This window comes from Carcharhinus amblyrhynchos, chromosome 31, assembly GCF_965287045.1.
Source record: "Carcharhinus amblyrhynchos chromosome 31, sCarAmb.v2.hapA, whole genome shotgun sequence".
Lineage (NCBI taxonomy): Eukaryota > Metazoa > Chordata > Chondrichthyes > Carcharhiniformes > Carcharhinidae > Carcharhinus > Carcharhinus amblyrhynchos.
The window spans coordinates 21,652,639-21,680,197 of NC_137354.1; the positions used below are offsets into that span (position 1 = coordinate 21,652,639).

Below are 27,559 nucleotides of genomic sequence, written 5' to 3' on the forward strand. Positions count from 1 at the left end.
TTCTGTTTAACAACAGACAGAGCACTCATCAATTATCAAAAGTTGGCAGATAGTATTTAATCTTGGAGAAGTGGAGTATGGCGCCTGTAGGCAAGATGAACACAGGGGGACAATACTGAAAGTGGATGATGGATAAAGGGATGTCACCGTTATTGCGCAACAGATCATTCAAGGTTCCTCATCAACGGAGGGATGCTATAGTAAAACAAACAGGATGTTGGATTGTATTAATAGAACCATTCAGCACAAGTCCAAGGACGCCATTCTGTCTTTATATAGGTCAGGGCAGCACAGTGGTTAGCACTGCGGCCTCACAGCACCAGGAACCGGGTTCGATTCCTGGCGTGGATCACTGTCTGTGCGGAGTCCGCACATTCTCCACGTGTCCGCATGGGTTTCCTCCAGGTGCTCTGGTTCCCTCCCACACAGTGTGGGAGACGCGCTGGTTAGGTGTGTTGGTCGTGCTAAATTCTCCCTCAGTGTACCCAAACAAGCACGGGAGTGCAGCGACTAAGGGATTTTCACAGTAGCTTCGTTGCAGTGTTAATATAAGCCTACCTGTAACTAATAAAGTTTACTTGCCTGCGCAGAGCAAACTGCAAGCTTGAGGGCTAAGTCCTTTTTTTTTAAGAAAGGGGGTTAAGGAGCGAGACAGAAGGGACACGCTTGGGATTTGTACCAGGTTGTATGGCCTAAGCTAATGCTCAGTGGAATCTAAATATTCAACATTCTGCTCTGAATTTAACATTATTCTTTGCAGGCAAGTACGGATTATCCCAACTGAAGTGGGGAAGATATGGAATGTGTTTTCATCTATATATTGGCATGACCTGTACACAGGAAGAAGTGAGATGTTGGTGTGGGAGTTCTTACCACTGTGGCTTTGGCATGGCGTGCAAGAGCTGCTGAGAATCTTAAACCACTTCAGCTGTAGCTCTGCCTTAATAATCTCACCCTTTACAGATTATTTGAATGAAGTATACTTTTTGGGAAATAAAAATCAAAATGTCTTTACCATCCTGCCCCACCTAATGAACCAAGGGCTCTCTAAGAGGTGTGTCTTTCTTTAAATATGGTACACATTCATGTAACAGCGGTCTGGTGCTCCTGTAAGAATAGACAACTTTCTCAGAAGACTAAAGAAATTTGATATGTTGACTACGATTCTCACCAACTTTTACAGAAGCCCCATAGAAAGCATTCTTTCTGGTAGTATCACAGCTTGATATGGCTCCTGCTCTGCCAAGACCTCAAGAAGCTGCAAATGATTGTGAACACAGCCCAGTCCATCACACAAACCAGCCTCCCATCCATTGACTGTCTGCACTTCCCACTGCCTCAAAAGCAGCCAGCATAATTGAGGATGCCACGCAACCCGAACATTTTCTCTTCCATCTTCTTCCGTCGGGAAAAATATAAAAAAGTCTGAAATCACGTACCAACTGACTTGAGAACAGCTTCTTCCCTGCTACCATCAGACTTTTGAATGGACTTACCTTGCATTAAGCAGACCTTTCTCTATAACCTAGTTGTGACTGTAACACTACATTCTGCACTCTCTCCTTATCTATGACTGTTAAGCTTTGTCTGTATAGTACACACCTTTCACTATATCCCAATAAACGTGGCAATCAAATTGAACTCTTTCGGCAAACTTCAGGACTGGAAGCAGCAAACTCATCTGCAGTGATCTGATCTTTGTGAGGAAGGCTGTGGAAATATACCGGAAGAACCTTGCTCTTAACGCCCTTCGTTACGCTACACTAGCCAGGCTTTAGGGTTGGAGAGGAAGTGCATGTTCAAACAGGTTGGATAGGGCCCAGGCGACCCATTTGAAGGATTGTTGAGGTTTTGCAGTCCAAATGAAACTTGAGCAGTCTCTGACAGTCTGCACCCATAGCAGCATCAATACCAGGTGGAAAATTGCTCAAGTTTTTTGAACCAGCTATGACAATCTCTATAGTGGCATGGTCAAGTGTTATCCAAGGAATGAGTATAAGATCTCTTAACAAAACCCAAATACTTCATTCATAACCAATGGAATTTAGTATAGGCAGTTACTTCAGTCTAGGACCTGGGGTCATAACCTCAGAATAATGGGCCAGCCATTTGGGAGTGCGATGAGGAGAAATTTCTTCAGGCATGAGAATTTCTGGATTCCGTCAGGGCAGAAAGCTGTGGATGAGTTGGTGAGTGTAGTGTGTCTGGGATCAGTAGGTTGATTGCTTTGTGTTAAGCGAGAGGTGGAGATGCTGGTGTGGGACTGGAGTAACACAGTAAGAAGCCTCACAGCACCAGGTTAAAGTCCAACAGGTTTATTTGGTAGCACGAGCTTTCGGAGCGCTTAATCTGGTGCTCTGAGGCTTCTTACTGTGTTAAGCGAATGATAGGAAGAGGAGATGGGATTGTGAACTGAGACAGGAGATCTTACAGAAAGTCAGGGCAGCGAGGATTCCTGCTTCCACTTCCAATGTCTCTGTGGCGAATCACGATTGTCTCAAGAGTGGATACAGGACATAAACATCTGAACATGGGATATAAGCAGTAGGTGCACTCAAAACTCAGTCTGGTCCTTCATTTTTCAGCTCATAAAGCATCTACATTCAATATCTCTTCTCCCACATCGAAGCACAAACTGTACTTACCAGAACTTGGAAACCTCTTTCGCCTTGATGCAATATTACAACCATTAATTCCAGTTCCAAGTGATAAGACTTTATTAAATAGCAGATCAAACACAAATAACTTTTGAAATTGCAGAAAATTGGCTTTCTGATCTTTAAAATAATATTCTCTCTCTCTGGTGCACACAGAAACATCTGTTGTACATAGAACACTATATACCTGATAATATCTTTGTTTCCTTGAGGATTAAAAATCAAAGGAAGTGCAAAGAAGCTCCAGGTAAATCCACTGTCTCTTTATTGTTTGCTGTTTTGGCAGAGGTTTTATGTTTGACTCCGATTAGCAGCTAAAGCCCAGCAACAATTACTCAGTTGATACACTTTGGGAAGCAGATTCACAGAATGGTCACCCACACCTCACTTCCTCTTGCTGGGGTTACCGCTCGACAGTATAACTGCTACACGAATGAAGATGTTTAATGTATCCATATAAATCCCCATACATCTAGAACAAAGAAGCACACAGATCAATGCTAACAGCCCAAATAAAGTGCCATCATATTTGACTAAAACACAAGTCTTATGTCTTAATTCCAGTCGAGTCGAAGTTTGTCATTAACCCAGCCAGGGTGGAGGATGGTTAACCAGAATGCCCTCGAATAACGACCACTGACACCAGCTAGAAAGTGTGTGCGCGCGCATGCACATGTTTCTGCACCGTGCATGGGGTGGCACAGCTGCCTCATAGCACCAGGGACCCAGGTTCAATTCCCAGTTTGGGTCACTGTGTGTGGAGTTTGTACATTCTCCCCATGCCTGTGTGGGTTTCCTCCGGGTGGCCCAGTTTCCTCCCACAGTCCAAAGGTGTGTGGGTTAGGTAGATTGGCCATGCTAAATTGCCCCTTAGTGTCAGGGGGATTAGCTAGGGTAAATGCATGGGGTTATGGGGATAGGGCCTGGGTGGGAGTGTGGTCAGTGCAGACATGATGGGCTGAATGGCCTCCTTCTGCACTGTAGGATTCTATGTCAGTTGATCTTGATCCAAGCTGAACATCCTAGCTGTTTGGTCTTACCTGTAAAGGATGTCACTTGGATTGGTAGCACATCTCCCACACCTACTGGTGACATCCAATGTGCTGCAAGACTAAGGCTGGAATTCTCTGGCTGTTCACATGGGGGGATTCTCCAGTCCCACTGGCAGTGCGCCTCCACTCACTGGTTCCCCGCTGGCACGGGGTGGCATCAGTGGGCATTCCCATTGACAGTAGTGGGAACAGAGAATCCCACCGCTAGCAAACAACATGCCACCTCGACCAGTGGGACACATGTAGCTGGCAGGCTGGAGGATCTGGCCCCAAGTCTGCCGGGTGACGCTGTGCAGCAACACTGGACCAGTTTTTATATGTCTGTTCCCAACACTCTTCCCCAGTACCAAGATTGAAAGTGCTGGAAAATCTCAGCAGGTCTGACAGCATCAATGGAGAGAGAACAGAGCTAACACTGAGTCTGGATGACCCTTCGTCAAAGCTCTCCAGTACTGGTCTCAACTCTACAAGTGTTGCTGGGCTATCAGACTGCCTGATCCGGATAGGACGGATACCCTTCAATAAAATATCGGCAAGACCTTATAGAGCCTGCCCAGAAACCAAGGCAATGCAATTTGATTCATGGAGGAGTGAGAGACATTCATTCTGGGAAGAAAACAGGCCCAAGTTAGGAGCAAGAGTAGCTGAGTTTAACATATCTGAAGAGAATAGCTACGAATACAACTAATAACACTGGTACTCAAGAGAGCTTGTGCACCAATGGAACTGTAGTACAGGAGAGTTACAGCGTGTGTCTTGGAGCCAAAGGTCTAGGAAAGATTAGCAAATGGCGTAAGCCGCCTTAGCGAATACAATGGAGAACTGAGAACTAATAGCTGAGAAAATACCTCTCACACATTTCAGTTACAGCAGCACAGTGAGGGAGAAGTTCACAAACTACGACAGTTGGTTAAAAAGATGCAGCACCAGATATCAGCCCAAACAAACCATCAGGTTGCCCCAGTTACTTCAAGGATATGACCAAGTCTAGCTTTAACGCCCTGAGCCACAACTCAACACAGGTTGAAAGACTGAGATAAGGAAATAGTTTTCAGCCAGACATGCAAGTTTAAGACACTTGTGGATGGTAGCTCAGGTGACTGAACAGTTGGTTTGGGATGCAGAGCGATGCCAACAGCATGGGTTCAATTTCTTTACCACCTGAGGCTATTCACGATCCCCACAGCCCGCGGCTGCTAAAAATGAACTGTGTTCTCAGTAGTTATTGCAATCCTTCACCATGTTTGGTAAGGAGACTTGCACCATTTGCTAATCTTCTCGATCTCTGTTGGCTTCTTCTCCATCTTCTCAACTCTGCCTCTCACCTGAAGTGTAGTAACCTTCAGGTTAAATAACCACTAGTCAGCTCTGTCTCAGGGGGACTGGGGCAACATTTTGTTTTGTGTGATGCAGAGTTGGTTGTACAGATGATAAGAAGAAAGCTGTAGACTGCAGGAAGGTATTGATCAGTGCGCTAGTCAGGTGACTGGAAATTGAATCCAGTGATGTTTGAGGTAATACATTTTGGAAAGGTTAACAATGAATAGCTGGACACTGAATTGGACAGGAACAGAGTGCATGTCAGGCACGTCAGTGCTATTGTGTAGTTCTGTTCACCACATTATGGGAACGATGCAAGTGCACTAGAGTATGGAAGAGATTTGCAAGGATGTTATCTGGACTGGAGAATTTTAGTCTTGAGAAAGATTGCATAGGTTGGCACGTTTGCTTTTGAACAATGGGGGCTAAGGGGAGACTTAACTGAAGTGTATAAAGTTCTGAGGGGTCTAGATAGCATGGGTAGAAAGGCATTGCTGAGGGGTTTATACCTGGGGATAATAGGTGGAATCAAGAGCAAATCACTTGACCAAGACAGTGCAGAAGATCTGGAATGTACTACCCAAAAGGGTGATTGGATCAGAAAACCTCAAAGTAATTGGAAATACATTTGAAGTCTTGTAAGCTATAAGGCTGTGGACCAAGAATTGAAAAGTGGGACTAACATGTATGACTACTTGCCAGCTGGCACAGATTCAATGGGCTGAATGGCCTCTGTGCTATAAATTTATACGAATGTGCGAGACAGGTACTTGGACATAAACTTTCATTGCTCTCTGTTGTTAAGATCATTTATCAGCACCATGGATGGTACATTCACTTAGTTGGCTAATCTATGCATCAATATTCTTGACTTGGCTGCAACACAAGTGTTCTGCTCAAAGACTGTACAGGAATTCTCTGCCCATTGAAGTGGTGGAGGCTACCTCACTAAATATATTTAAGTCATGGGTAGATAGGTTTTTGATAGTTGGGGGAATTAAGGGTTATGGGGAGAAAGCGGGAAAGTGGAACTGATCCACTTCAGATCAGCCATGATCTTATTGAATGGCGGGGCAGGCTCGAAGATGGCCTACTCCTGCTCCTCTTTCTTATGTTCTTATGAATTCACTCTGTATGATTACAAGCATTGACTGTCAACCAAGAATCATGATTAATAAGTAACTGAAATGCCTAAAATCTGAAATGCACAATTTGCCAGGGGTTGTTTTGGAAAATCTAGAATCAATTTGCTCAACAACAAAATCCCTTAAAACAGGCTGGACTGTGGAGGCTGTGTGTGTTATCCAAAAGCCTCTCAGTGCTGAATACAGAAGAATGTCATTTCCAACCGTCCATTCCTCTTTAGGCGTAAGTGGAACCTATCGGACTAAAGGTTCAAACAATTATGCAAACCCCTGTGGCAGCAGTGCTCTCTGCTTGTCAGGTTTCCAGCCATACAGTATTGGTATGACAATTAGATTGAGAGTTTTGTATTGTGCAGCTATGACTCATTATATAGTCCAGCTCCAGGCAGTTTGCAGCAGTCTTGGACAATAGCCAGCCCCTTGACACGGTGAAACTGTCAAACTGGCATGACTAGTTGTCTGACTCATGTTTGGGACAGGCTGCTCAACCAGGATATAACTGATCATGAAGCCTGAGGTGGTGGTGAGAGAGCCAGAGAAAGAAAAAGAGAGAGGGAGGAGGGGGTGGAGAAAGAATAGTTTCAACCATATAGATTGGACATCAACTGGTGGTCAGCAATCCAGGTACAATTCTGGCCTCAGGTCACACTCTGTGTGGAGTTGGCACATTCTCCTCATGTCTGCATGGGCTTCCTCCCACAATCCAAAGATGTACAGGTTATGTTGATTGGCTATGCTAAATTGCCCCTTAATGTCAGGGACAGCAGCAGGGTAAAAATGTGGGGTTATGGGAATAGGGCCTGGGTGGGCTGTTGTCAGTGTGGGCTTGATGGGCCAAACATCCTCCTTCTGCACTGCAGAGATTCTATGAGGCCAATCATTCACTCAAACTCAACAGTTACTCATCTGAGGTAACTGCAAAAATGTGAACTGCTTTTAGGTAAAAGCAGAGGACCTTTAAAGTAGTACTTGGCATCTAGCTGGAACAGTTGAGCTGCTGAGAAGCTTTATTATGATGCAGGGCAATGAAGTAGGATCAAGTTCAAATATACAAAGCTGGTATCACCACTGCTAATGCCAGCTGTGAACCATAGTCAGGATGGTGCCACAACTATTGTTTTAACTGGCAACCTCCTGAATCACTAAATTACTGAACGTGCCAATGCATCCCTGTGTTTACGATCCCACTAGCCAGTGTAAAGAAACACAGTCATCTCTGAAGATATAAATACAAATGCAAGAGATAAAATAAAATGTTAACCATAGGACCTAATCTTCTAGGGAATTATTTTAGTTGTGGGGGGGGTCAGCTAAAACAAGATACTGAATAGATAGTGTGAGATATTCCCCACAATAGCTTGCATTTATATGGTGCCATTGAGTAAAACATCAGAAAAGCGCACCACAGGAATCAGACAAAGAGACAAAATTGAAGATTGAGCAAAAAAGGAAACATCTGGTCTAAATTGGGTTTTAAAGGCATCTCGTGGCGACATTTTGGAAGAGAATTCTAGTGCTTAGGATCCAGGCAGCTAAAGACACAGCAGACAATTCTACAAGCAGGAGTAAGGGTTGGACAACACAGAGTTGGAGGAGTTTAGAGTTCTTGGACGGTTGTCAGGCTGGAGGCTACAGGAATTGGGAAAGGAAAGGCCATTGAGGGATTTAAAACATGGGAGGGAGAATTATAATCATGATGTTAGGGGTGCAAACGCTATTGTAGATCCGTAAACACAGGGGAGAGGATGAATGGGACTCAGTCCAATTTAGAATGTGAGAAGAGGTTTAGATGAGCTCAAGTTTATGGGGGTGCAGATGGGAGTTCAGATAAGAGAAGGATGGAATTAGTTATTCTGGCGCTAGCATTAGCATAGATGAGGTTTTCATCAGCAGATGAACTGAGGAAGGAGCAAAGTTACATAGTTGTGGCACAGCAGCACAGTGGTAAGCACTGCTGTCTCAGTGCTAGCAATGCAAGTTCGATTCCCGGCTTGTCTCACTGTCTGTGTGGAGTTTGCACATTTTCCCTGTGCCTGCATGGGTTTCCTCCGAGGTGTTCCAGTTTTCTCCCACACAAAGATGTGTGGGTTAGGCAGATTGACCACGTTAAAGTGCTCCTTAGTGTCAGGGGATTAGCAGGGTAAATGTGTGGGGTTATGGGAATAGGGCTTGGGTGGGATTTTGGCCAGTGCAGGTTCAATGGGCTGAATGGCCTTCTTCTAAATTGTAGTGATTCTATGAAAGTGGAGGATCTGGGTTTAACTAAGACGTCAAGATTATGAACAGTCTGCCTCAGCCTGAGAAAATGGCCACATGTGGGGACAGAATCAATAATGAGGATATGAAGTTTGTGCAGGGCAGTGTTTATCTGGAAACAACTTCCATTCGGCCAGGGCTAAATGCTGTACAAGTAATCAAACAACCACTGGTGGGATCAAGGAAGGTGGTGGTGAGGTAGAGTTGGGTGTTGTCAACATATCTGTGAAACAGGAACACCATGTTGAAGAGAAAAAGGAGCCTAATGCATGGTGCTTGGGTGATACAGTGGTTAGTGCTGCTGCCTCACAGCGTCAGGAACCTGGGTTCAATTCCCAGCTTGGGTCACTGTCTGCGTGGAGTCTGCATGGGTTTCCTCTGGGTGTTTCAGTTTCCTCCCACAGTCCAAAGATGGTTAGGTGCACTGGCCATGCTAAATTTTCCCTCAGTGTACCTGAACAGGCACCGGAGTGTGGCAGCTAGGGGATTTTCACAGTAACTTCATTGCAGCGTTAATGTCAGCCTTACTTGTGACACTATTGAATAAACAAACTTCATGAAATTTATTGAATATGTTGTTATGCACGTGTTTGCTGGTATCCTGGGCAACACTTACCTCTCAAACAACATCATTTAGACAGATGATCTGCTCATTAATCTCCTTGTAGCTTGTGAATCTTTGTTCTACTTTTCCTTTAGTTTATTTATTAGTGTCACAAGCAGGCATACATTAACACTGCGATTAAGTTACTGTGAAAATCCCCTAGTCACCACACTATTTGGGTATTGAGGGAGAATTTAGCATGGCCAATGCACCTAATCAACATGTCTTTTGGACTGTTGGAGGGGGAAAGCAAAGCACCTGGAGGAAACCCACACAGACACAGGGAGAATTTGCAGACTGCACAGGCAGTGACCCAAGCCTGGAATCGAACTCGAGTGCCTGGCACTGAGACAGCAGTGCTAACCACTGTGCCATCGTGCCACCCCAATACTTCTCTACAATTCTACAATGACTACACTACCAAATTATTGGCTCTAAATCACTTCCTGAGACTGGGAAAGACACCGTATAATTGCAAGTTCTTTCTTTTATTCTTCTTTAAATGAAAAATCAAAGAGAAAAAAAAATCTAATACTTACGCATTAATGGGATCAAATTTCCGAACTCCATAAATTGGGTAGACTTCTGCTCGCTTAATCACCTGTTGGGTGTCATACAACAGGAAAATGCCAAAAAGCACCAGGCCTCCGTAGACAGCCACAGAATAGAGACCAGCACCGAATGCAGAGGTCGGGGGCAGGAACACGGAGCCTGAAGCAACATACAGATTTACCAATGAGTTCACACTAATAAATTAAACCCTCAAAAGATGCACATATCCTCAAAGTCACCTACCTACGGAGGAAGCAAAAACCAGTCCCAGCCCAACAGCCAGTGGCCCACCCATGTTCAGGAACTTCTCACTTGGAGCACACATTGCCACAGTGGAGAGGCCGCCCACAATCCCGAGTGTGTACCACGCGGCTCTCATCAGGATGGGACCACCAAGGAGGGTCAGCGGAGCGACGACAGCTCCCATCACACCTGAATAAAAATAAAAACATGGCTTGATAAATCCCATTGCCATTGAAACTCAGCAGCCCATGCTTTCTGTTTAAAATCAGACTTGAATGCTCAAACATTGAAATCAACTCAGCATCTGTGGAGATAGAATAGAGACAACGGTTGGAGTCTGGGTGACCCTTCGGCAAGTCCTCATCCAGACTCGAAACGTTGGCTCTATCTGTTAAGCCCCTCAGTTGCAGCCCAGTAATAAAAGATGATACAAGTCCAGCTTCTTCACAAACTCACTCAATTCTGTTTTATAACTCCACATACGCACACTAACACCCAGTGCTACCCCTATCCTGTTTATATATTCCAGTGAGTACGATTAAACAATTAACAATTAGGTCTAAAATGGAATGCTACAGTTCACCCATTGCTAACACTGTTCTCTTCCCACAGATACTGTCAGAACCAGAGATTTTCCAGCATTTTCTGTTTTTGTTTCAGATTCCAGCAACTGCAGTAATTTGCTTTTATCTAAGTGAACAGAACGATCCTGGAAAGAGCATTGTGTGAATACTAATCTAATTTTGCTTTGAAATTCCTTTTGACATTTTAGCAGATTTTAACCGTTTGACTTGAAACGAAACGGTCTGAAATGTTTCTTACCGGAGTGCAACATCCAGGCAAGGTGTTTAGCATTTAACCCTTCCTCGTAGGGTATAGACCTCACCAGCATACCAGCCCCTATCATCGCTGCAAATGTTGCTCCTATTGCCTGTGAGAAAAAGAATCCAATCAATTCCAGGGATTGAGACAATAACAGAAACCAGATCTGGGAAATAGACAATAATCTTTTCAATATGATCCTTATAAACAAACTAGCATAAAGCTTGCTGGTGGGCAGTTTAAAGTCTTATTCAGAGCTGCTGCCAAATCAAAATGTAGACAACTTTAAAGTTATTTGTGTGCTATTTTGCTTATAAACACAATCAAAACATTTCCCAATGAATCCCTTGATGCAAACCGAAATTTGCTAGCACGCACCTTTAAACACAAATGTACAGGCTAATCAAAAGTTATTTCAACAATTGTTGTGGTTAGCTTAAACCATTGGATTTACACTGCGCTAGTGACAAAGAGGGTAGTTAGGTTGAATCGTTAAGATGTACCAATGAGATACTCATTGAAAGTGGTGATCTGGTGTAGTGGATTGAATATCAATCACACAGCAACATGAGGACTTGAAACAATTCCTTAGGATTCTCTATACAGCAGCAGATACAGCACTGCAGCTGTCTGTTTACCAGGCCGAGCCAGAACCCTTGGCTCAAAAAAAAACAGTTGTACTAACACAGCACCAGTCCAAAGATGTGCGGGTTAGCTGGATTGGCCACTTTAAATTGACCTTAATGTCAGGAGGATTAGCAGGATAAATAAATGGGGTTATGGGGATGGGGCCTGGGTGGGATTGTGGTTGGTGGAGACTCGATGGGCTGAATGGTCTCCTTCTGCACTGTAGAGATTCTAAATAGTTAAGTACTGCTACCATGCTTCTTTCCCTATAATCTCTGGTGCCAATATGCAAACATATGGATGGCAGTCGTGTGTTACATGTCCATGCTCCGAGGTGTGAAATCTATTTGGGCAGTTCGGGTCAAAGTGCTCGATTCGTGTCAGCTGGAGCAAGATCAGATGGCATTATTTACACAATGGATATAGAAACCCGATAAGCTCAGGACACTTCTCACTGTGAGAAGCGTGTACTTGGGTTCCGGATAGGTTACATCGTCAGGTAAAGCCTTGGCATGAAGCAGAGCTATGGGAAGCATTTACAAACCAATAAGAATTGGCTGCCTCAATAAAATCCTGTACAACGTGCAGATAATAATTAAAAATTGGTATGCTTTCTTAGAAGGAAGATGATTCTTAACACTTTTCAGATGGTTGAACATATCACCCTCAAAAGCATTCATACAGGCATAGCAAAGAATCCTACAGTGCAAGAGGAGGCCATTCAACCCATCAAGTCTGCACCGACCACAATCCCACCCAGGCCCTATTCCTATAACCCCATTTACTTATCCTGCTAATTCCCTTGACACCGGAGTCAATTTAACATGGCCAATCAATCTAACCTGCATATTTTTGGATTCAGGCATCAAGCTTCAGCACATTATTACAGAATCAGCACAGCGGTTAGCACTGCTGCCTCAGTGCCAGAGACCCAGGTTCGATTCCTGACATGCTTCACTGATGTGGAGATGCTGGAGTTGGACTGGGGTAAACACAGTAAGAAGTCGCAACACCAGGTTAGAGTCCAACCAGTTTATTTGATAGTAATCCCACAAGCTTTCGGAAATGGTGACGAAGGAACACTGTTTTCGAAAGCTTGTGAGATTACTATCAAATAAACTGGTTGGACTCTAACCTGGTGCGTGAGACTTCTTACTTGGGTCACTGTGTGCAGAGTCTGCATGTTCTCCCCATGTCTGCGTGGGTTGCCTCTGGTTTCTTCCCACAGTCCGAAAGACGTGCTGGTTAGGTGCATTGGCCATGCTAAATTCTCCCTCAGTGTACCCGAACAGGCACCAGAATGTGGCGGCTAGGGGATTTTCACAGTAACTTCACTGCAATGTTAATGCAAAGCCTACTTGTAACACCAATAAATAAATAAAAATAAAGTGACTTCACTCTGAATAAATAGGAAATAAATGCTTGATTACTTTTAACAGCTTACCAGGAGGGAATTCTTCATCATGAGATTCATGATTGCTGGTGATCTGCTGATTGCTACAGCAGACAGTGCAGTCAGCCCAATACCCCCTGAAAAGTACATGTACGTGGAACGGATCCTCTCCTTCACATACGCCGGCCAGATGCTGCAAGACAGATCATCAGGTCAGTGGCATTTCATAAAGATCAGACTCGAGATGCATACATTTCCCCACCTCTTCCCCTCACCACCAATAAATCCTCAGTCAGTCAACGCCTGTCCAAAGCAAGGGCCGATTTCAAAACCCAGTTAGCCTGATTTTAGTCACAGTAGTAGTTGAATACGACAAGTGGTCTAGGCACCCCTAGTTAGCGAGGAGGTGAACCACCAGCCATGAACCATATAACTATTAATTACCAAGTAATCAAAGGTAGAGAAGCATTGTGTAACTATAGAAAAGAAGTTTGAGTTTTATATTAATCTCTACTGTGGATTTTCATCAAATTCTAGCTGTTGGACAGGAAATATGGTGTTAATTTTACTCCAGTCTCCCATTCCCATATTTTAAAAAGAAACGCAGATTTCACCTTGCTTTTCATACTTTTCTTCCAGTCTTTTTAAGAATTTTTTTTTTGGAAAATGTCTTTTGTTTTTGTTCATCTCAGGCAGCCCAGGACCAGGTGAAATAGCCTTAAATTTAAATAATAAACCTTATTCATCTGCTTTAGGGTTACAACCTCCTGTTCCACAGCTTGTTGACTACTGTGTAATCTGGCTTTAGACAGAGAACACATTAGTTTCAGCCTCACCCCTTTACTCCAAAGGCCATTCTCAGCGAGAATTTTTAAAGACTTGTAATTCTAACAATCATCTTTGAAGTAGATGCAAGGATTGTCACAGTTTGCACCGCGCAGATCTTGAACGAGAATAGGATTAAGCCTGCTATGGGTCACTATCACACCTATATCCCACTATCACACCCATATCAATGAAGGGGGTCACAGATGAAAAATGGCCATAATTCTAGGATTTTTAAGGTGCTATCCATGCTCAAAAATCCCAATCTCTGTAAATAATGCCGATTGTGGTGTGCTAGCCTCGTTACTCAGTAAACAGATTTGAATTGCTGCTTTTCACTGCACACAACTCTTCAAACATGGTTCATCAACTTGGCCTACAACAATTCACCATGTTTTCACAGGAATATACTCAGCTGGAACAGACCATTTTATTCCATCTGTCTGGTCAAACAACAAAGAACAACACAGCACAGGAAACAGGCCCTTCGGTCCTACAAGCCCACACCGCCCATTTTAACACTGAGTGCCTCATTCCAATCCTTCTTCTACCTATGACTTTTGTCTACGCCTCTAGGATTCCACAATAAAGGTGTGCAAATTTAAAGAATTATGTGCGCGCAAGATTAAGGGAGATCTAATTTAGGGGCAATTTGTTAACACCAATCAGCCAAAAAGCACATTTTTGGGGTGTGGGAGGAAACCAGAGCACCCCGAGAAAACCCACGCAAGCACAGAGAGAGTGTGCAAACTCCCAGACACCGACCCAAGTCAGAGATCCGACTTGTGTTCATGGATCTGCACAGCAAACAGTGATAGTCACTGAGCTGTCGTGTTGCCAGGCAGTCAGTCCAGTTTAAGCGTACACTAAGGGCATGAAGCGCTAGGCAACTCTCGAAACAACATCCAAGAGCAGCCCTCGCACGACTCACCGCGTGTATGCCCCTTGTCCCAGAATCTGGAGGCATCAACTAACAATACCCGACATATACGATTTTCACTTAGAATCACAGAATCCCGACAGTGCAGGAGGTGGCTATTTGGCCCATCGAATCTGCACCGATCACAATCTCACCCAGACCCTAGTCCCATAACCCCACATATTTACTCTGCTAACCCCTCTGACATGAAGATTAATTTAGCATGGCCAATCAAGCCAATCCATACATCTTTGGATTATGGGAGGAAATCGAGGCACCTGGAGGAAACCCACGCAGACACAGGGAGAATGCGCAAACTCCTCACAGACAGTGCTCCGAGGCCTGGGTCCCTAGAGTCGAGGGGCAGCAGTGCTAACTACTGTAGAACTTTGCTCCCATCTCTTTTGAATTTGCAGTTCCAATTCTTTGACAGCCCAGTTCAAATAATTTTGCACAAATTAACTTAATCTGTACTGCCTTTTCAGTCATGGTTAGCGGTTAGCACTGCTGCCTCACAGCGCCAGGGACCCGGGTTCGATAATCGGTTTGAATGACTATCTGTGCAGAGTCTGCATTCTCCCCGTGTCTGCGTGGGTTTCCTTCTACAGTCCAAACGACTTGGTTAGGTGCACAGGCCATGCTAAATTCTCCCTCAGTGTACCCGAACAGGCACCGGAGTGTGGCGACTAGGGGATTTTCACAATAACTTCATTGCAGTGTTAACGTAAGTCTATTTATAACACCAATAAATAAACTTAAAAAAACTTAACATTGAGGCTTTGTCGTCTTGCAGAATCAATCTGTGCAAAATATTAATGTTTATTTTGCCTAAACATTTTAATTAATTCAAAAGTTCCAAGTTTTGCATATTGAATCTGTCAAAAGTTTATCGTACTAAGAGTTCAAACGTTTTGAGAGGATATAACTCTTGAAAATACAAGGAAGCCACGAGTCTGTAAACTAAATACCTGTTCACTCTGAAATGAACCAGGTCCACTTCCCATGCTGATCACGGCCGCGGGGATTAGTGGACCACGGTGGCACAGTGGTTAGCATTGCTGCCTCACAGTGCCAGGGACGCAGGTTCTAGTCTGGGTCACTGTCTACGTGCAGTCTGCACATTCTCCGTGTCTGTGTGGGTTTCTTCTGGGTCCTCCGGTTTCCTCCCACAGTCATAAGACCATAAGACACAGGAGCAGAATTAGGCTATTCAGCCCATCAAGTCTGCTCCGCCATTCAATCATGGCTGATATTTTTCTCATCCCCACTCTCCTGCCTTTTCCCCATAACCCTTGATCCCCTTATTAATCAAGAACCTATCTTTGTCTTAAAGACACTCAATGACCTGACCTGCACAGCCTTCTGCCGCAAAGAGTTCCACAGATTCATTGCTCTCTGGCTGAGATTGTGGCCGGTGCAGAGTTTATGGGCCAAATGGCCTCCTTCTGCACTGTAGAAATCTGTGATTCTAAATCACATTTATCAGCCCCAGTGCCTCTGGCTTGGATGGTGCAGCAAAAAAAAAAGCTAGATCTTCCACTGCTGACCATCCAACCAGTAATCTCTACAATTAACACTATGTTCAAATATTAATTTCCATTGGCTCAAGGTAGACTACAGGCTGAGAGCAGGTCATGGAACGTGTACCTAAAGTCAATGCAAGACCCTGAACATGTAAGTAAACCACTGAATGGTTTAAAGTTAATACCCTTGAGAAGTTCGATCTCAGTTTCTAACAGTTTGTTCAGTTATTCCACACGCGAAAAGTTTTATACGTACGTACACAGCTTTCTCAATCGCTCCAATCTCATTGGACATTCCCAATCCATAGTAACAAAGTGCTCCAAGGCCAACAGCTGCTCCTCCAGCAACAAACAATCTTCCCGTGGTGTCAACTGAAAAACAACAACAGTTCAGATTTGTCAGAATGTACTGCGTGCAAACTAACCGAATACGGGTAAAATCAAAAACCTGGCACGCACATCAGGCAACCGTGTTTCACCTAAGAGTCTTTCACACATATAAATGTAGATTTGGGACTAGCCTGTATAGATACTAATGCACACTACATAATATAGATTAAGCAGGCAATCTTTTCAAGGGTCACCAAGACAGCAAATATTACTGAAGTCAGATTAGCTAAAATATATGTCAGAGAAAGCTCTACTGGGCATCTAACCTGACAGTGCTTCATATGGTAGCTAGATTCTGGATCTTCATTTAACCCATGCTCTACCTGACCTGGATATTCCCAATATTGGCAATAATTGGAAAGGAAATGGAAATATCTCAATTTAAAAAAAATACCTGACTGCAGGACATCACAATAAAGCATTGCCACAAGAAGAGAGATGGGGTAAATCAGGAAGAACTGACTGGTGAACAGAGAAAGTATGGCGGCATGGTGGCACAGTGGATAGCACCGCTGCCTCACAGCGCCAGGGACCCTGATTTGATGACCATCTGTGTAGAGTTTGCATGTTCTTCCATAGTCCAAGGATGTGCCGGTTAAGAAATTGGCCACAGTAAAGTGCACAGGATTATTGGGATAGAAGGGAGTGGAAGGAGTCAGTGCAGACTTAATGGGCTGAATGGCACCTTTCTGCACGGTAGGGGTTCTATGGTAAAGTCTGACTCTATAAGGCTGTAGACTAAGTAGCATCTGACCAAGTAAGAACTCTACAAATGTGACATCTTGGAGAAGAATGAGTCAGGAGTCGATAATAAGTTTTGCTTTCCAGTAAGGATATATAGAGAAGGAACGGCAGGACTGAATTTGACTGAACAGGCGTTTGACAAAGTACCTCACAAGAGGTTATTGCAGAAGGTCGAGGGACATGGAGTTGGGGGTAGGGTGTTAGCGTGGATAGAGGATTGGTTGTCAAATAGGAGGCAGAGAGTGGGGGTCAACGGGTGCTATTCGGATTGGCGGATGGTGACTAGTGGAGTGCCCCAGGGGTCGGTGCTGGGGCCTCAGCTTTTTACCATTTATATAGATGATCTGGAGGAGGGAACCGAGTGTAGGGTGTCGAAATTTGCTGATGACACCAAGATTGGGGGGACGGCAAATTGTGCGGAAGGTGTGGAGTGTCTGCAGAAGGATCTAGATAGGCTGGGCGAATGGGCCAGGAAATGGCAAATGGAATTTAATGTTGGCAAGTGTGAGGTGGTCCACTTTGGTAGGAATAATGGTAGGAAGGACTATTACTCACGGGGCGAAAAACTGCAGCAGGCGACGGTGCAGAGGGACCTCGGGGTCCTTGTGCATGAGTCGCAAAAACCCAGCTTGCAGGTGCAGCAGGTGGTCAGGAAGGCAAATGGGATGCTGGCCTTCATAGCGAGGGGGATTGAATATAAAAGTAGGGAGGTCTTGCTGCAGCTGTATAGGGCATTGGTGAGGCCGCAGCTGGAGTAGTGTGCGCAGTTTTGGGCGCCGCACCTGCACAAAGATATTTTGGCCTTGGAGGGAGTGCAGAGGAGGTTTACTAGGCTGATACCGGAGTTGAGGGGGTTGAGCTATGAGGAGAGGCTGAATAAACTAGGCTTGTACTCGTTAGAGTTTAGAAGAATGAGGGGAGATCTCATTGAGACGTATAAGATGATGAATGGGATGGATAGGATAGAGGTGGAGAGACTCTTCCCGCTCAAAAAAGACAGTAGGACTAGGGGGCACAGTTGCAAGATAAACAGGGGGCGGTTTAGAACGGAGTTGAGGAGGAACTTCTTCACTCAAAGGGTGGTGAATCTCTGGAATTCTCTGCCTGTTGAAGTGGTGGAGGCTGCCTCGCTAAATATTTTTAAGACGTGGGTTGATGGGTTTTTGATGAGAGGGGATTAAGGGTTATGGGGAGAGGGCGGGAAGGTGGAACTGAGCCGCGACAGATCAGCCATGATCTTATTGAATGGCGGGGCAGGCTTGAAGGGCTGGATGGCCTACTCCTGCTCCTATTTCTTATGTTCTTATGAATTTGCAGCTTAGCAAGAGGGAGAGAAGGTGAAGAAGAGAAATGGTCACAGTCGTAAGGAATAAGTAGAGAGATTATAATGGATGAAAGAAATTAGAATAAGAGGATTATTTAGCTACTGACGAGCTTGTTTATCCTGTTCAGGAACACATGGTGCTGGCATAGAGGCCAATGTTGGAAGAGCTCAGCAAGTTATATACACGAGAAAAAATATTTTGGCAGGAGAACCAACCAACATGCAGGGCACGCTACCTTATTACACCAATGTTGTGATGGCTCCACTGAAAATAAGAGACAAAACTGAGACAGGTTATAATCTTCTCCATACTTACTGAGCCGTACTGAGATAGGTAAGGGTGGACCTAATGTACGGGTGGTCATTTAGTGGTGAACTGGCAAGAAGAGAAGTAGTTTGAGAGAAGTAAGTTTCCATGCTGCATGGACGCTGAAGTGAAGTGAGTCACCTAGCTCAGAGAAATTAACTGTTAAATCTGTTAACATCAGTTTGGATGGTAGAGTGGGTCCCTGGCATTGACAAGAATGCAGGAGAGTTGGGGAATACTTCAGCTGTCACAGGCATTCGGCCTCTGACCTTCAGGTAAACATTCTCCAAGGCAGCCTTCATGATACACGACAACGCAGAATTGCCGAGCAGAGACTGACAGCCAAGTTCCACACATGAGGACGGCCTCAACTGGGATCTTGGGTTCATGTCACACTATCTGTAACCCCCATGACTTGCCTGAGCTTGCAAAATCTCTAACTGTCTGGCTGGAGACAATACACATCTCTAACCTGTACTTAACGCTCTCTCCACTCACATTGTCTCTAAGATTTCATTACCTGTAAAGACTCGCACTCCAACCATTAACTTGTAAATTGAGTTTGTGTCTATATATGCCCCGTTTGTGAACACAAGTCCTCATCACCTGAAGGAGTGACACTCCAAAAGTTTGTGCTGCCAAATAAACCTGTTGGACTTTAACCCGGTGTTGTAAGACTTCTTACTGTATTGACAAGAATGACGCATCAAATTCTTAAGGGGCTTGATGAGATGTTCCTCCTGGCTGGTGGCACCACCATTGGGGTTGACACAGTGGTTAACACTGCTGTTTCACAGCGTCAGGGACCCTGGTTTGATTCCCAACTTGGGTCACTGTCTGTGTGGAGTCTGCATGTTCTCCCCCTGTTGGAGTGGGTTTCCTCTGGATGCTCCGGTTTCCTCTCACACTCCAAAGCTGTGTTCGTTAGATTGATTGGCCATGCTAAATTGCCCCTTAACGTCAGGAGGACTAGCTAGGGTAAATGTATTGGGATTGTGGGCTGTGCAGATTCAATGGGCCCAATAGCCTCCTTCTGCACTGTAGGATCCTGACTCTATGATCTCAGAATAGGAGGTCAACCATTCCGGACTGAGACAAAGAGGAATTTCTTCATGCAAGGAACTGTAAATCTTTAAGATTCTTTACCCCAGAGCGCCATGGACTCTCAATTGTTGATTATATTCAAGAGAGGTTTTAGATTTTTGGGAATTAGGGAGGAGGAGGATACTGGTGTTGAGATGTCAGGTCAGACATGACATTGGTGAATATTTTAATGGGTTTGAAGGGCCTATCCCTGCTCCTATTTCTTGTGTTCTATTCTTATCAGAGCCAGGAGAGTGTAAGAGAATGGAGGAGGAGCTAGGAAAGGCTGGGATAGTAAGGGAGTCAGAATTAAATATAACACTGAGTGGACAACGCGCGTTCCATTTCTCAGCATCTTGTATTGTTGTGTGCTTTAGTGTCAAGTTGTCTTAAGTACATTTCTTTTACAATATGATGATTTCTAACTGTACCAAACATTCTCACTTTTACAGAGATATTTTCACACAAGGTTAATCTCCTGAGTCATGGTCTTACATTTGGCTGCAGTTTCCAGTGACGGCCTCAAAACAGCTTCCTTCATCTTTTCACGCATTGTTTTCGCACGTCGCACCTGAATACGTGCTTTGCTGGCATAATTCTGCAACAGGAAAATATGATGGTTATTTCTGATTCTGGGGAGAAAGAGTGGAGGGGTGGGTGGCGGGAGCTTGAGAGGGGGGTGAAGAGCAGGGGGAAAAATCCCCTCCAAACACATCCCAGCTCCATCAGCTAACAATTACCATACAATTCAATATTAGAAACTGTCTTTTCTGGATTTGCAATTCTTAGTTTTACAGCCAGCATGAATGCAGTGGATAACTAGCACCAGCGCACACGTTATGCCACATTGCCACAAAGCTTGTTGACCATTAGTCCACCAGAAAGCCATTCTGATTAGCTCTGGCATGGAGATGCGGGAATAGAGACATAGCCATCCTTCCAGCTTTGCTGCACCCTTTCCAAGTCAAGTATGTCCTTCTGTAGATGAGAAGATCAGATGAGTACCCACTACCCTGATTTGGTTTCACAAAGGTCCTGCACAATTGATACAATAAGATTTAGTTACTCTTGGTAATATAGGTCGATCTACAATGTGATTTCCAACGCTGTGACTCAAAGACACTCAGGTCCTTGCGAACGTTAACATTTCTGTCTTGACATTTATAGAAAGTTGGTAGGAAAAGCAGAAAAGCCAAAGTGGATAATGTTGTACTTCCCCACGCTGTGCCACATTCTTGCTGAGCAAGTCTACATTCCTCTGTAGCCTCGTCTTGTAAAACATAGAACAGTGCAGCACAGTACAGGCCCTTCGGCCCTCAATGTTGTGCTGAGCTATGTCTAAATCAAAGATCAAGCTATCCCAATCCCTATCATTCTGGTGTGCTCTATGTGCGTATCCAATAACCGCTTGAAAGTTCCTAAAGTGTCCGACTCCACTATCACAGCAACCGCTCTCTGAGTGAAGAATCTACCACGGACATCCCTCTTATATCTCCCACCACAAACCTTACAGTCACGGTCCCGAGGAAATAGTCCCTGCACGTCCACTCTATCCATCCCCCTCATCTTATAAACCTCTAAGTCACCTCTCATCCTCCTCTGCTCTAAAGAGAAAAGCCCCAGCTTTCTCATAAGACCTACCCTCCAAACCAGGCAGCATCCTGGTAAATCTTCTCTGCACTCTCTCCAATGCTTCCACATCCTTCTTATAGTGCGGTGACCAAAACTGTACACAATATTCCAAATGTGGTCTCACCAATGTCCGATATAGTTGCAGCATAACCCCACAGCTCTTAAACTCAAACCCCCTGTTAACAAACGCTAACACACGTCTTCTTCACGGCTCTATCCACTTGAGCGGCAACCTTCAGAGATCTGTGGATATGAATCCCAAGATCTCTCTGTTCCTCCCTATTCCTCAGAACCCTGCTGTTGACCCTGTAATCTGCATTCAAGTTTGTCCTACCAAAATGAATCAACTCGCACTTATCAGGGTTAAACTCCATTTGTGAATTTTCCGCCCAGCTCTGCATTCTATCAATGTCTCTTTGCAGTCTGCAAGAGCCTGCCACCTCATCCACGACTCCAACAATCTTGGTGTCATCAGCAAATTTACTAACCCATCCTTCGGCCCCCTTCCAAGTCATTGATAAATATCACAAATAGCAGAGGACTCAACACTGACCCCTGTGGTACACTACTGGTAACTGGCCACGAGTCTCAAAATGTTCCTTCCACCACCACCCTCTGTCTTCTATGAGACAGGTCTCCTCCTCACAAATTATTTCACTAAGTAATCATGAGATCATCTTAGCCTAAAGACTGTAAATCGTTGAGGTCCAAACAGCAATTCTCATGGTAGCTCAGTGCCAGCCAACCCGGCATCTACTGATATTTAGACAGGGAAGTTTGGGGCCAGAAGCACTGGTGCTAATCACTGGGTTGAAGAATGGACAAGGGCCCAAGCTGGATGAAGAGAGTTTGAGGAAAACTATAGGGCAAGATAGGAAGACAGGACCACGGAGGGATTTCAACATGAATGAGACTTCCTACAGTGCCAGAGGCAGCCATTCGATCCATCAAGTCAGCACCGACTCTCCAACAGAGCATCTTAGACAGGCCCTATCTCTGTAACCCCACAAACTCCAGTAATCCTCCTCCCCCCCTCACATCCTGGGGCACTAAGCGACAATTTAGCAAGGCCAATCCACCTAACCTGCACATTTTTGGATTGTGGGAGGAAACAAGCATCTGTAGGAAACCCAGGCAGACATGGGGAGAACGTGCAAACTCGACACAGACAGTGACCCAAGGCCAGACTCAAACCCAGGTTCCTGGTGCTGTGAGGCAGCAGTGCTAACCACTGTGATAAGGATGAGAAATAGATGGGTTGATAAACCAGGAAGTCAAGTTACATCAATCAGCAGGCACAGGCATGAGAAACATAGAAATCATGAATATCTGTGAACAGTTGGGGTCCCAGCACAGATCCCTGCAGAACCCCACTGATCACTGACTGCCAAACAGAAAAGACTAATTTATGCCAACTCTTTTAAGAGACTTTTAGATAAATACATGGAACTTAGTAAGATAGGGGGTTATAGGTAAGCCTAGTAATCTCTAAGGTAGGGACATGTTCAGTGCAACTTTGGGGGCCAAAGGGCCTGTATTGTGCTGTAGTTTTTCTATGTTTCTTTTTTTCCTATCTGCTAAACAGCTTTCAATCCATCTCAAGGCATTACCTGCAATCCCACGTGCAGTAACTTTCTATAGTAGTCTGTTACGTGAGACCTTGTCAAAAGTCTTCTGGACTCTAAATAAACCACATCCACTGGTTCTCCTTGGTCAACTCTGCTAGTTACATCCTCAAAGAATTCCAATAGATTCATCAAGCATGATTTCCCTTTTGTGAATCCATGCTGACTTTGATTACACCACTGCCTTCCAAATGCCGAGATATGAAATCCTTGATAATGGACTCCAACAACCTCCCCAGTACCAACATTAGGCTAGCTGGTCTATAGTTCCCGGTTTTCTCTCTACCTCTCTTTTTGAATAGTGGGCTTATAGAAATCACCCTCCAATCTGTAGGAACTATTCTGGAATCCAAAGTATTTGGAAAATAACCACCGACCAATCTACCGATCCAGGGCCACCTCCTTAAATACTCTGGGATGAAAATTAGCCGGACCTGGAGATATATACATCTTTAAACCCATCAATTTCCCCAAAACCATTTTTCTACTAATGCTGATTTCCTTTGGCTCCTCAGTAAAACATGTTTCTCTCAGCACTTCTGGTACATTATTCACAACTTCCTTTGTGAAGACTGAAGCAAAGTACAAATTTAGTTCCTCAGCCTTTTCTTTATTCCTGATTATGAATTCTCCCGTTTCTGATTGTAAGGAACCTACATTTGTAGGTGTCAATCTTGTTCTCTTTACATATTTGTAGAAACTGAAGGTTGAATAGGACTTAGTACGGGTATGAGCGAGTCACAGCAGAGTTTGAAATGACTTTACAGTTACGGAGGGTGGAAAACGGGACGCCAGAGGAACAGTTGAGTTTGGAGGTTACAAAAGCGTTATGAAAATTTAGACATCATGTGAACTGAGGCAGGAGATGGGCAGGGTTATTGAGTTGGAGCTGGACAGTCTTTGTGAATAAGAAAACACAGGTGTGAAGCACAGTAACTGGGAACAGACTGATGTAGCATGAAGCACTGGCCAGGGAGGTGAACTGCAAGGCTGGAGTGGGAGCAGAACTTTCATCAACGGCTGAAAGCAGTAGCTTCAGTCTCACAACACCAGTGCAGCTGCTGAGACAAACACTGAGTTTAGAGCTTGGTGTTGTGAGCATACATGAGAAATATAAATGGGACCACGTATCCCCCTATTGGATAGCAATGGGATAGGGTGGGAATGCAGGGGAATCTCTGGCTATGACAGAATGAATAAGACTAGACAAAAGCAACAATGCTATGGGAACACCACCTTCTGCAACTGCCCTTAAAAGCACACGTTGTCCTGAGGTGGACACCTATTAAAACGGGACACAGGGTAATATTTATTATTGAATCACCTGTTTCGGTTGCAGGAGCCATTGAGTAGTTTTCAGGTTGCAGCTCCTCCATGCTGGGCTCCCCTGGGTGAGGACAGGCCGCAGGCTCAGGGCTGGCAAATTCCTCAGACAAGTGAACCTTGCCACCAACATGTCCAAAACCTAATGGTAACTGCAAAAACAAATGCAAAGGCACTTTGTTAGAGCGCTACAGAGATTGTGTTCTCTTTACAATGGTGATCTTCAGTGAGCTGAATAACTCCTCAAAAACTCCATGTTGAAGAATCTACGATGAGCAGGATGACAATCAAGAGTTCAGCAAGTTATTAATAAAATGAATGTCTAGATCTAAAAGAACTTGTGCTTCTCGCAATTCTGTCAACTCAGAGCATCAACCAGCTTGTAGCTGAAGATTTCTTTTTCTCTGAAGGATACAGCTTGATAAAATATGACACTTAGCAAGACAGCACAAATCACTGTACAGTAAGAAGTCTCACAGCAACTGTCCAACAGGTTCATTTGGTATTCTGAGCTTTTGGAGCACTGTTCCTTCATCAGGTGAGTGCTCCAAAAACTCATGATACCAAATAAACCTGTTGGACTTTAACCTGGTGTTGAGCGACTTCTTGCTGTACCCACCCCAGTACAACGCCAGCACCCCCACATCATAACTTGTGTAATCTGGTTTACTTACTGGAGGTCATCTCTACCTATTTCTCCCTGCTGATGTACAGTCACTAACTCAAACATACATCATATGTTTGGAATTGCACAAAATTTTAAGGAAATTGAGGAAGTCAGAGGAGTTTATAGCCATTCCTCAAAGGTACAACTGAGGTCAGAAAGAAAAGGAAAGATGAGGTCAATCTGAAGGTAAAAAAAAATGCCAAACTTGGGCTTTAAAAACCTGCAGCTGCTGTACAAAAGATAGTGGGGATAATAGTTCCGGGGTCAGAGGATAAACAGTCAGAATCAGGTTTATATGTAACTCCAGAGCCACAGCAATGTGGTTGACTCTCAACTCCTCTCCGGCAACTAAGAATGGGCAATAAATACTGCCCAGCCAGTGATGCCCATATCCCAGGAATGAATAAAAAATAAATGTGTTATGACATATCAAGGTATAATATACCCAAGGAAACAGATTGACGAGATAGGCAATTATTCCAGTAAAAAAAACTATCAGCTTGGTTCGGTTAGCCCTGTTTTGGAGCAAGTGAAACTTAGGAGAACTTTAGGTGACTATTGAGGGATTGCCGTATTTCCGCAAGAGTTTGTTGCATTACTAACAAGGTCTTTGCAGCCAGTTCAAGTTATTCATCTGGGTGTTCAAGATCCCAGGATGCTGTACAAACAAGAACTGGAAATTCTTTCACTGAAGACAGAGCACGGGTTCTCCAAAAGTTATTCAGTTCATTGTTGTTTATGGGGCGTCACTGTAGCACAGAATGACTGCAATGATTACTGGCCAAGTAAATGACGCAGCAAAACATTGGTTCTGGTAAATGTGCATATTAGACATTGATGCAAATATTTTTTAAAAATATATCAATTTTACACAATTCACTGATAAAATAAATTGGATGCAGCCATCTCAGGAGGAGAAATTTAAGGTATTTCAGCTTCCACGGCCAAGTCACGGTGAACTGAACCACAAACAAATTGATTGAAGAGACAGCTCGCGTTATCAGTGTCTGAACAACAAACACATGATGCAACCGCAGAGTCACAGCCAACTGCTTCACACACATATAATCCTGGCATTCCAGGAAGCACAGGAGACACACACAGAGACAAACCAGCCTACCCCAGCCACTAGGGAGACACCACCACCCCAGCCTGCTGAGATTCCCCAGCATTTTCTGTTTCAGATTCCAGCATCCACAGGAACTTGCTTTCATTTTTCCTTTCCAATTAACAGTCTCATACCCTTCTTATAATGTCCTTCCCTTCAAGACCTGAGAGTGTGGGTGGGTGTGGTATAAGCTTTTAAACAGTATTTGCTCTCTTTAAAGGTGCACCCTGTTGGTTTACTATTTACACGGTCCATTAGTACTTACCCAGTACCTTTATGACAACGCCCCCATCCCCTCAACTCTCCCCCCCCCCCCTCCACATCCCCCATCTCCCACCCAGCAACCAACCCCCACCCACACAATTCTACTGCCTTGAAATTACTGAGTAAATATTAACGAGCAATACAAGTATTAAACCAACAGAGAGAGAGAGAGTGCACCCTTAAAGAGAGAGAGCTCATCCCCCCCCCGCCCCAACAGTCCCACTCTCTGGTGTTGAAGGGAAGGACATTATAGAAGGAGGGGGAATGAGACTGTTAATTGGAAAGGGAGGGGGTTTGGGGGGGGGGGGGGGGGGGCTGCTCGATCAGAGAGCCAGTACAGGCACGATGGGCCGAATGGCCAGCTCCTGCTGCAGGACAGGGGGGTTAGCAGGGGTTGAGAGTGAGAATTGTTCAGCAGCAAAGGGGCCAGGGGCCTCAAAACCACTGAGGCTCCCAGCCTCTCCCCCTGTCTCCCCTCCTGGCAGGGCAGGGGCCTCTGTGTCTCTCTCTTTCTACCCCAGGGGTGAAGTTGAGGGTCTCTCTCTCTCCCCCTCGGGGGTGGGGGGGGGGGTGGTCTCTGTCTCCCCTCGGGGGGAGGGAGGGGGGTCTCTCCTCTGTCTCCCCCCCGGGATGGGGGTCTCTCTCTCTCACTCACCGCTCTGTCTCGCCTCTCTCTCTCTCTCCTCCGCCGCTCTTTCCGGAATGTTCGCCGGCTCCCGCTGCGCATGCGCTGTCACCGGCCCTCCCTCCCGACACTACAATTCCCAGCCTGCCCCGGGGCGGGGGGGAGGGGCACCTCCGTCTTGATTGGTGCACCGTGGGGAACGCCTCCCAGCATCCCCGCCTCTGATTGGCTCCCGGCCACAAACCAGATTACCCTAGCAACCGGGGCCCCGTGATGTGCGGATGGCGGCGTCGGTTGGGGGTGAAGGCAGTGAGAAATGTCACAGGACTTCCAGCCGGTGTTGTGAGACTTCTTCACCGGGGCCTGGAGCAGCTCCTCCTTCCCTGCTGCGATTCTCCAGCATTGCCTGGTCTAGATTGCAGGAGCATTCTGCTTTCATTTCGCCTTATCAACAGTGGGGGAGGGGAGGGGGGGAGGCCGGGGGGGAGGGGGGGGGAGGCCGGGGGGGGAGGGGGGGGAGGCCGGGGGG

General features: G+C 45.1%; 1 protein-coding gene across 1 annotated transcript; it reads right to left on the reverse strand.

The window, feature by feature from the left end:
* Positions 1 to 2,699: 2,699 nt before the first annotated feature.
* Positions 2,700 to 27,127, reverse strand: ghitm (growth hormone inducible transmembrane protein). Its single transcript, XM_080215765.1, has 9 exons — positions 27,061 to 27,127; positions 24,368 to 24,518; positions 20,282 to 20,384; positions 16,199 to 16,310; positions 12,723 to 12,864; positions 10,652 to 10,760; positions 9,830 to 10,018; positions 9,574 to 9,745; positions 2,700 to 3,129 (listed from the first exon to the last, which is right to left on the reverse strand). Exons 2-9 carry the CDS (start codon positions 24,497 to 24,499, stop codon positions 3,042 to 3,044), a joined length of 1,047 nt encoding a protein of 348 aa, XP_080071891.1. The 5' UTR covers positions 24,500 to 24,518; positions 27,061 to 27,127; the 3' UTR covers positions 2,700 to 3,041.
* Positions 27,128 to 27,559: the final 432 nt, after the last annotated feature.